Source organism: Fibroporia radiculosa (assembly GCF_000313525.1).
Source record: "Fibroporia radiculosa TFFH 294 genomic supercontigs, scaffold7637, whole genome shotgun sequence".
Classification (NCBI taxonomy): Eukaryota; Fungi; Basidiomycota; class Agaricomycetes; order Polyporales; family Fibroporiaceae; genus Fibroporia; species Fibroporia radiculosa.
This window is the reverse complement of record NW_012133446.1, coordinates 14,940-25,327: the sequence shown is the minus strand read 5'-3', so window position 1 is coordinate 25,327 and position 10,388 is coordinate 14,940. Positions and strand designations below refer to the sequence as shown.

The following is a 10,388-nucleotide window of genomic DNA, read 5'->3' as shown; positions in this document are numbered from 1 at the left end:
CGGCTTGGGACGCTATCGCGTTCCATTGTACAACCGCCGAGCCTTCGTATTTCATCTCGCGTGCGTTCCTACTGGCCCGTGGCCGCCTGTCGTCCACAGGTTGTGTCTGCTGCGGGCAACTCCGTCTCCTGGGCAGGACAATGTGTGGTCAGCGGACCGGCGAGACGCTGGATTGGGATTGATGTATACTGGTCCGTTCGGAAGGCAACGAGGGGCATCGCTGGGATGACGCAGTGAGGTGAGCAGCGTGGGCGAGCGATTGAATTTGAGGTGCGTGTGCATGCCATCACTGAGTTCGTACGTGATGGTGGCTGGAGTGCGGTCATCCGCCACTGCTAGGCTGGGAGTTTGGGCCACCAGGGTGGACGCATGAGACCCCCGCTGCGTACTGCTGGCGAGACGGGCTCTACTCCTTGCCAGAGGAGCGTTGTGCCGCACAGTCGTAGAAGAGCTGTGAGCGCGCGCGCGCGCGCGCTGCGAACCGATTGGGATTCCCGGATCACGAACGGCTGTCTTTGGACGTTCACATGATGGCCACTGACTCATTGGATTCCGCCGAGGCTGCTCATCCTGGCCGTCCACTTGCCTTTGCAGAAAAACGTCCGCAGGCCGATCTCGGACGCACTGTGCGCAGGTCGGATTCCGCACCGAAACAGGCTCCGGGTGCGATGTCTAAAATACTCTTGCGCCCACCCGTGCCATCCCGAGGAGCAAGAGTCTCGTGCGGACTTGCTATGCCCTGCCATTTTTTTTTTTCCCTCTCTCGTAACAGTGCACGGTTACCCGAGCGAATAGAGCAGCGTGCAGCGCCACTGAGGCGCGCTAAATCTGGCAAGCACTGCCTGTATTGTAAAATAGCAGCAATCGAGATTACGATAGCTACAGGAGGGAGGGAGACTTGCACAGAACGCGTACACCACGAGTTGCGCCGCGTTGATGAGACTGGCTGCCGGCGCATACTGCGATGGCCAATTAATCCGTAAATATACCGGCGGGGACCGAAACGGACTTGCATTTTCCCATATCGGGGATGTACTGCTCGGCCTACCCGGCACTTGCAGGCCGGACTTGGCCTAATTATTATTGTCCATGTCAGGTTGGAGGTGACCGATTCTGCTACAGCACAATGAGAAACTTGGGTTGGAGGGTCGAAACTGCTTGAACATGATGGCATCTGGACACTCTGTACACGACAGGATCTCATGCTCCTTGCAGCTGCCAGATCCTTGCAATGAGTCTTGTCAGGCAGCGGCGGTCGTTGAACCAGTGCCCGGGGCATTGTAAGCAGCTAGTGGCAATTGGCCACAAGCTGCCGGATCGGCCGAGTGGCAGACAGATATTATCAAGCAAATCACCCTCGAACCAACAGACGATTCCGGTGGTGTGCTGCAGCCTGCAGGAGTATATTCGAATACGCGCAGTCCGGTCGCAGCGAGGGGCGAGGAAGGGGCGTTGCAGGCTGCTACCGGGGGAAATTGCCACTGCCATTGGGCCCAGCGACGGTGCGGTGGAGAGAATTTGCAAGTGTTAAACTGTAACGTGCGACGGGCGCTCGTGCGACAGTGTTACTTATCCCCCTTCGCGCCGCTGCCGCTGCCGCTCTCCCGCTCAGTCCTGGACAACGATGGCGACGATGGCCCCCATCGTCGACTATCGCGGGCACATATCCCATCCGTTTCTCCAACATCTCGTCGCCCTCCTCTCCGTCTACGAACTCGGCCCTCTCTCCTCCCCCACCCCCAAGTATGACGGCCCCTCCGACTGGCAGACCGACAGCATCCTGCGTTCCCTTGGCGCCATGGCCCGCCGCATGTACACCGCCGAGGAGGCCCTCTCGTCCATCAGAGCCTCCGAAACCTGCGGCCCAGAGTCCAAGAAGAGGCGCAGCGTCGGCGACAGCCCTTCCGTCAGCAGCGCCAGCTCCTCCACCTCCCGCAGCGACCCCGCCGAGTTCAGCAGCTCCATCAATCACACCGCAACCACCTCGTCCCCCTTCTTCGTCGCCACCCCGACGAGCTCCGTAGAGAGTATCCCCAGCACCCTGTCCACCAAGGACATCGACATGGCCGACATCAACGACCTCGACAGCGAGCCCACCCCCTCCGCCCACCACCCCCGCACAGGCCGCTCCTCCAAGCGCACCCCCTCCCCCATGACCATCTCCCTCGACGGCGTCGTCAACCCCCTCGAGTCCCAGTCCGTATACCGATCAGCCGCTAACGGCTCTGTCTCTGCCCCGCCCTCCTCCTACGCCGACCACATCTCGTGCCCGAGCTGCGGCAAGACCATCACCGACACCGCCACCATCTCCAAGGTCACCACTCTCGCCGGCGAGCCCATCAGCTCCCCCCTCGTCGTCCCCCCCGGTCCCCTCGCCGCTGCAGCATTCGAGAGCGGCATGAGCGCCGTCGAGGAGCTCAAGCTCTTAAAGGCACAGGTCCAAGACGTCGCCCGGGTGTGCAACGCCGTCGCGCGCGGCGACTTGTCTCAGAAAATTACGGTCCCCGTTCAGGGTGTAGTCATGGTTCAGCTCAAGGAGGTCATCAACGCTATGGTGGGTGTTTTTTTTTCTTTTTTTTCTTTTCTTTCTTTCACTGTCTCTGTATGCGCGACGCTTCAACGACCCTCCACTAGGTGGACAAATTGGGCCAATTCGCCAAGGAGGTTACTCGTGTCAGCCAGGAAGTCGGAACGGAAGGGTGAGTGGCCTTATGTATGCTTGGCCCCAGGCGGTCGTCTGACCCCTTCCCCTTCCCCTCGCAGTAAACTGGGCGGACAAGCGCTGGTTCTGGACGTCGAAGGTACATGGCGCGAATTGACTGGTGTGGTCAACAAACTGGCGGCAAACTTGACGAATCAGGTACGGTCTATCGCAAAGGTCACGAAAGCTGTCGCGTTGGGCGACTTGTCGAAGCAAATCGAGGTCGACGCGCGCGGCGAAATACTGGAACTGAAAAACACGGTCAACGGCATGGTCGTCCGGCTACGGACATTAGCGGCAGAGGTCACTCGGGTCACGTTGGAAGTCGGGTCAAAGGGTAAACTGGGAGGTCAGGTGCACGTACCGGACGTCGAGGGAGTGTGGTTGGAGCTGACACGGAACGTGAGTGGGCTGTTCTGTCCTGCCCCAACACGCACAGAGTCTGACGCCGCATGCAGGTCAATCGAATGTGTTCTAGCTTGACGGACCAGGTACGGTCGATTGCCAAGGTCACCACGGCGGTCGCCAAGGGCGACTTGACGCAGAAGATCGAAATCGAGGTCGAGGGTGAGATGCTGACCTTGAAGCGTACCGTCAACTCCATGGTGGACCAGTTGAGCGCGTTCGCGTCCGAGGTCACCCGTGTCGCTCTGGAGGTCGGTACCCAAGGTATCTTGGGAGGTCAAGCTAGGGTCGAAGGCGTTCAGGGTACATGGGCCGACTTGACGAGGAACGTCAACGTGAGTCGCTGCCTCCGCCGGGTCGGGCCCTTTGATGGGCGATCGTGTCCTGTGTGCGGACCTGACTGATGCATCCGCAGAAAATGGCGACCAATCTGACGGATCAAGTGCGCTCGATCTCTGAGGTCACAAAGGCCGTCGCGAACGGAGACCTGAGCCGGACCGTCAACGTCGATGTCCAGGGCGAGATGTTAGACCTGAAGACGACCGTCAACCAGATGGTGGCCCGGTTGTCCACCCTCGCCAGCGAAGTCACACGTGTGTCGTTGGAGGTCGGCACGGAGGGTATCATGGGCGGTCAGGCGTATGTGCCCGATGTCCAGGGCATGTGGAAGGTGGCTATTCACGGCGTGCGCCTGCGGACCCTGACGCTGATCCCGTCCAACAGGTCCTGTCGGACAACGTCAACTTGATGGCCATGAACTTGACGAACCAGGTGCGCTCCATCGCCGAGGTCACGAAGGCGGTCGCGGGCGGAGACTTGACGAAGCGCATCACCGTCGACGTGCGCGGCGAGATGCTGGATTTGAAGAAGACGGTCAACGGCATGACGGAGAGTTTGAGCGTCTTTGCCGATGAGGTCACTCGAGTGGCGAAGGAAGTCGGCACGGAGGGCAAATTGGGCGGTCAGGCTCGTGTCACTGGCGTCGGCGGCACATGGAAGGTCGGTCTTCTCATGAGATCTATTGGCGCCAGGCTCAACGATAGGGCACAGGACTTGACGGACAACGTCAACGTTATGGCGGCTAATGTAAGCGTTTCGCCTGGATCGGGAAGAGCTCGCGCTGACAGGGTATCCAGTTGACGTTACAAGTGCGAACCATCGCAGTGGCAACGGTATGGACGCAACGCAGCGCTGGATTGGTGCATTCGTGCTGATCGTTTTGCTGCAGCGCGCGGTCGCTCGAGGTGACTTGACGAGGAAAGTCACGGGTGTCTCGGTCTCTGGAGAGATGCTTGACTTGGTGAACACCATCAACTCTATGATCGACCAATTGGCCATCTTTGCTGCGGAAGTCAAGAAAGTGGCTAGGGAAGTCGGAACCGAGGGCAAACTGGGGGGTCAAGCTGAGGTTGGGAACGTCGAGGGTATCTGGCAGGACATCACGTACGTGTGTTCACGCGCTGCTTTGTGTCGGTGCTTACTTTGTGCCACGCAGGATGTCCGTGAACACCATGGCGAGCAATTTGACGACCCAGGTCCGTGGCTTTGCGCAGATCTCGGCCGCAGCCATGGACGGGGACTTTAGTCGGTTCATCACCGTGGAGGCCAGTGGCGAAATGGACTCTTTGAAGACCCAGATCAACCAGATGGTGTTCAACTTGCGAGACAGTATACAGAAGAACACCGCCGCTAGGGAGGCTGCCGAATTGGCGAACAGGAGCAAGTCCGAGTTCTTGGCCAACATGTCTCACGAGATCAGGTTCGTGCCCTGCTTGATCGTGGCCTTGGGCGGGGACGCTGACGTCTCACTCAAGGACGCCCATGAACGGTATCATTGGTATGACGGAGCTCACGCTCGACAGCGACTTGAATCGCTCGCAGCGCGAGAGCTTGTTGTTAGTCCACAGCCTGGCCCGTTCGTTATTATTGATCATCGATGATATTTTGGATATCTCGAAGAGTGGGTGTCACGTCGTAGTTTGGACGTCCGTCTGCTGACAGTGTCTGTAGTCGAGGCCGGTCGTATGACCATGGAGCAGGTGTCGTATTCCTTGCGCCAGACCGTGTTTGGGATCCTGAAGACATTGGTGGTCCGAGCATCCCAGAATCAGCTGGACCTTACGTACGACGTCGATCCGGAGATCCCAGACCAGCTTATCGGCGATTCTCTCCGTTTAAGACAGGTCATCACGAACCTGGTCGGCAACGCTATCAAATTCACGCCGTCGAAGGTGTCTCGGAAGGGCCACGTCGCGTTGAGCTGCAGGCTGCTCGCGATGGACGACATGAACGTCACCCTCGAGTTTTGCGTCTCGGACACGGGTATCGGTATTGCGAAGGACAAGCTGACCATGATCTTCGACACGTTCTGTCAGGCGGACGGCTCGACGACACGAGTGAGTGGTTGGCTTGGTATCTTGTTATGCAAGGGGAATGCTCATGGGTTTCTTGCGACAGGAATACGGTGGTACCGGTCTTGGATTATCGATCTCCAAGCGCCTTGTCACCCTGATGCAAGGCAACATGTGGGTCGAGTCGGAGGTCAGCAACGGCTCGAAGTTCTTCTTCACCATCACCTCCCAGATCAGCCCCATGTCGATGGAGGCGACGCTTGGCAAGATGCAGCCGTTCGCGAAACGCAACATCTTGTTCGTCGACACGCTGCACGACCAAACTGGGGTGGTGCAGCGAATCCTGGAGCTCGGCTTACGGCCCTACGTCGTACACGACGTCTGCGAAGTCGCCGACAAGGCGACGTGCCCGCACATTGACACCATCGTTGTGGACTCGCTCATGGTGGTAGGTGTCCCTCCCGAGAAGTCGGCATAGCGTCATGCTCAACTGTATTTGCCATGTCAGACGGAGAGCTTGAGAGAATACGAGCACCTGCGATATATTCCTGTCGTGCTCCTTACTCCGGTACGCCCCAGAGTATATCGATGGCGTCGGGCTGGGGCTTACGTTTGTATTGCAGCAATCCGCGCCTAGGCTGAACCGTACGTCATCTGACGGTCGCTTGACCCTTCAGCTAATGTGTATATAGTGAAATGGTGCCTAGACAACAGCATCTCCTCACAAGTCACTACCCCCGTCTCCGCACAAGACCTGGCGTCGGCTCTCATCTCCGCATTAGAATCGAACACGGTGACGCCAGTCGTCGCCGAGAACGACGTGCCGTACGATATCCTCATCGCGGAAGACAACCTCGTCAACCAGAAGCTGGCGGTGAAGATTTTGGAGAAGTATGGACACCAGGTCGAGATTGCGGAGAACGGGCAGCTGGCCGTGGACGCGTTCAAGGCGCGCATACAGAGGAACAGGCCGTTCGACATCATCCTCGTGGGTCGTCCCGTGCCCTCGTCGTGTCTGCATCCTCTGACATTTATCGCACAGATGGACGTGTCGATGCCGTTCATGGGCGGTATGGAGGCTACAGAGCACATCCGCGCGTATGAGACGTCGCACGGGCTGGACCCTGTGCCCATCATTGCGTTAACAGCACATGCCAGTGCGTGCCGTTCGTTTCTTGCTCGTTTGTCAAGTGCTGACTAGGGGCAACAGTGATTGGCGACAGAGAAAGATGTTTGCAAGCCGGAATGGTACGTGCTCCTTGCTGTCTACGACGGTGGTTCATTCGCTCATTGGCCGTCTCGTATTCAGGATGACCACATCACGAGTACGTTTTGTCCGTCCCCCGCATTGTGTTTGCTGCTTATCGTGGATTTGCCATTCAGAACCATTAAGGCGGAACGACCTCATCAATGCCATCAACAAGCTTGCAGGCGAGCGCAAGGCGCACATGGCACGGAACAGGGTACACCACCGATCAGCTCTGCCCATCGCTGCGATGCTCCGGGAGTGGCGGTGATAGGCAGCTGTCATATTCGCCCTTGATTCACCCTTTTTTTTTCCCCCTCATGTTCGCACTTCTTGTATTCCCCTTTGCATAGTCCCATCCGGCTCGCACATCAGGCTTGTCCATATTTCGCACATTGACCTGTATATCACGATATATGTTAGCTGATGCCCTATATGTTCTCCGTCAAGCTGTGTAATTGTTGTATCTCATTATTGCTTTCCCTCTCCTTCGTCTCGCCGTCGCAGCCGTGGGCTGTGTTAGTTATGTCGACCAAATACGCGCATTGTTTAGTGAGGTTATACACGAATACATTTGTCTGTCGCGATGAACGAACGAGGTACCTGAGCTGAGTGGTTGGCGCCCACTGGCGCTGCCAGCTTGTGTTTGACGTCGAAAAGGGCCACTCGTGCGTCTGACTTCTCGTTATAACGGCGCCTGAACCACTCGTCTCTTGTCCTGCATCTTGCATGTCCCACTGCTTTCACCGGCTGAGCACTACCCTAATGCGTACTCAATCTGTGGCTCTTGGCTACTACATCGTCGCGATTGCCTTGCTCCTGGCTCTCAGCGCGGTCGCTGGAGCTCAGCTTGCTGGGCCAGTCGAGGACTTTTTCGCGCAACATGGGGGATCCGCGTCGGCGTCGGCGCACACAAACAACTGGGCCGTCCTGGTCTGTGCCTCCAGGTACTGGTTCAACTACCGCGTGAGTGTCTCGCATCCCCGGGGTGCGCGGGCGGAGGGGCTGATGCGGGGCTAGCACATGGCGAACGCGCTGGGGATGTATCGCACCGTCAAGCGGCTCGGGATACCGGACTCGAACATCATCCTCATGCTCGCCGACGACGCGGCGTGCAACGCGCGCAACAAGTTTCCCGGGTGCGTGTATGCGAACCAGGGCCGCCACCTGGACCTGTACGGGGACAACATCGAGGTGGACTACCGCGGCTACGAGGTGACCGTCGAGAACTTCCTCCGGGTGCTGACGGGTGCGTGCTCCCGGGCCTCGAGGTGCGCCCGCGGCTGACGAGTTCGTGTGTTGGCCAGGACGCATGGACGCCTCCGTCCCCCGCTCGAAGCGGCTCCTGACCGACGACCGGTCCAACGTGTTCGTGTACATGACCGGGCACGGCGGCAACGAGTTCCTCAAATTCCAGGACAACGAGGAGATCAGCGCGTTCGACATCGCGGACGCGCTCGAGCAGATGTGGCAGAAGCGGCGGTACCACGAGATACTCTTCATGGTCGACACCTGCCAGGCGAACACCATGTTTTCCAAGTTCTACTCGCCCAACGTCCTCGCCACCGGGTCGTCCGAGCTGGGCGAGAGCTCGTACTCGGTGCGTGCACATGGCGTGTGCCGTTCGCTCCGCTTATTGACGCGTGTGCGCGCAGCACGAGAACGACTACGACATCGGTGTGGCGGTCATCGACAAGTTCACGCACTACATCTTGCAGTTCATGGAGGGCATCAACAAGACGAGCCAGGCCTCGATGCAGGACCTCGTACGTCCCTCCACTCTCGTGCTGCTCTCCGGCTTTGTGTGATGACGGCCCGTGTGTAGTTCAACACCTACGACTACAAGAAGTTCGAGTCGCATGCCGGCGTGCGCGCTGATTTGTTTCGTCGGCCGCTTGATCGGACGCTCGTCACCGACTTTTTCGGGGGGGTCGCGCAGGCCGAGATTCTGCCCTTTCCGCCGGACGAGTCGGGTCCAGAACGTTCTCCGGAACCCAAGGGGGCCCTGGGCCATGACGAGCATGCCGTGGGCGTAGTGTCTCCAGCTAGGAGCTCTAACTTCAATGACACGGTTCTTTCTGGAGACGCTCGTGCGCTTCAACAGCGCCAATTCGACACCCTGATCGCTGCTGCTGCTGTCGGACACCCGGACGCATGGGCGGATGCCACGAGGAAATTGCGCGCGTGGGCGTCGACGTTTCTCGTCTTGGTGCTGGTAGGATGGGTCGGCATGCGGGGCAAATAACGGCTCGGTGATCTCCCTACGCTGGTTTGCAAGACAGGACGTATGCCGGGAGTTCCTCCTTCCCGACATCGGTCTGCCGCCTATAGCGTCCCCCTTTCCCCCGGGTTGTTACTGTCTGAATCACTCTCCGTACGGTGTAGGGTCGACGGCCACGCTCTGGCATCTGGCGTCGATGCCATCCCCTGACGACTTCATACGTAGGTTCATACGCGGATGTGCCCATCTGGTACCCAGGATTGCCTCACTATTCAAGCTCGGCAGGGAGTATGCCCCACGATCACACCGCCTGCAGTTGCACATGTTGGAAGTCTCTACTATATACGTGCCCGTGATATACATTTTCGTTGAGTCAAGTACGCGAACGTGATGGTCACAAGTCGATCCTCTTTCCTTCCTCTGCACTCCGTTCGATGGCGGCCAGCAGCGTCTTGTTCGCCACTGCATCGTCGAGTGTCGCATAACTGCCGCTCGGGCCCTTGGCGAATTCCGCCCATGCCCTGGCGGGGTTCGTCAGGCCGTCCTGCTCCGGGACAACCTCCTCGCCATTCAAGTAGAGCTTCGGCTCGATGATGTGGATGTAGGGCAGGTCGCCCTGGATGCGGATGGAGCCCTTCTCCCCGTCGATGGTCCACACGAAGGGGAGGTCGGGCTTGGGCGTGGCCGGCAGGCCTCCGCGCCAGTGCATGGACACGACGGTGCCGCGCTTGAGCGTGCCGGCAAAGGCGACCTGGTTGGAGCTCGTCTGGGCGACCTGCTTGCTGATGGGCTTGCCGGCCGGGTCGACGAGCTCCGCGGTGGGGAACTGGTTCACGATGGTGGCGCTGACGGAGGCGAAGGGCCCGAGCGTGTAGGTGAACAGGTCGAGGAAGTGGCCGACGCTGACGGCTAGGAACGACGCGCCCTCGGCGGCGTCGGCGGTGTACTGGGTGCGCTCGGCGACGTGGGGGCCCCACGCGAAGAGCGGCTCGCAAGGGCAGCGGGCCATCTGTGGGCGCCGCTCAGCGTGGGTCGTGAGATCGCGCGTGCAAGGCGAGACGCACCACTGAGGTCGAGAGCACGGCGCCGATCTCGCCTGATTCGATGATGGACTTGACCTGCGCGGTTGGTTGCAGCGGTGAGCGTGTGTGCCGCTGCCCCCGTGGATGGACACACCTTGTTGACGACGGGGCTCTGTCTTCCCTGCATGCCGACCATGGCCCTGATCCCCTGCTTCTTCGCCGCCGCGGCCAGCTCGCTCGTCTCCTTCAGGCCGCGCCCTGCGGGCCACTCGACGAAGAGCGACTTGCCGGCGTCGATGACGGGCATCGCGAGCTCCTTGTGGATGGGGGTCCTGACCACGACGGCGACCATGTCGACGTCCGGATCGGCGGCGATGGCGCTGGCCGGTCCGCTGTACGCCTTGACGGCGCCCTGTGCGAGTTTCGAGTACTTTTCCGCGCT

The 10,388-nt window shown here is 59.4% G+C and overlaps 3 protein-coding genes across 3 annotated transcripts; 2 read left to right on the top strand and 1 right to left on the bottom strand.

Annotated features, from left to right (window-relative positions):
• Positions 1-1,633: 1,633 nt before the first annotated feature.
• FIBRA_06462 (uncharacterized protein) lies at positions 1,634-6,974 on the top strand (the record flags this gene model as incomplete). The annotated part of the gene is made up of 19 exons (XM_012328184.1): positions 1,634-2,554; positions 2,635-2,699; positions 2,764-3,103; positions 3,160-3,441; positions 3,522-3,776; positions 3,830-4,192; positions 4,243-4,278; positions 4,335-4,549; positions 4,602-4,865; positions 4,921-5,066; positions 5,117-5,502; positions 5,564-5,905; positions 5,966-6,025; positions 6,081-6,102; positions 6,150-6,445; positions 6,500-6,614; positions 6,668-6,705; positions 6,767-6,782; positions 6,841-6,974. The coding sequence occupies 19 exons, from the start codon at positions 1,634-1,636 to the stop codon at positions 6,972-6,974; spliced, it is 4,296 nt and encodes a 1,431-aa protein (XP_012183574.1).
• Positions 6,975-7,468: 494 nt separating this feature from the next.
• FIBRA_06461 (uncharacterized protein) lies at positions 7,469-8,948 on the top strand (the record flags this gene model as incomplete). The annotated part of the gene is made up of 5 exons (XM_012328183.1): positions 7,469-7,669; positions 7,724-7,952; positions 8,011-8,303; positions 8,359-8,469; positions 8,529-8,948. The coding sequence occupies 5 exons, from the start codon at positions 7,469-7,471 to the stop codon at positions 8,946-8,948; spliced, it is 1,254 nt and encodes a 417-aa protein (XP_012183573.1).
• Positions 8,949-9,318: 370 nt separating this feature from the next.
• FIBRA_06460 (uncharacterized protein) lies at positions 9,319-10,298 on the bottom strand (the record flags this gene model as incomplete). The annotated part of the gene is made up of 3 exons (XM_012328182.1): positions 9,319-9,933; positions 9,989-10,042; positions 10,101-10,298. The coding sequence occupies 3 exons, from the start codon at positions 10,296-10,298 to the stop codon at positions 9,319-9,321; spliced, it is 867 nt and encodes a 288-aa protein (XP_012183572.1).
• Between the last annotated feature and the right edge of the window lie 90 nt (positions 10,299-10,388).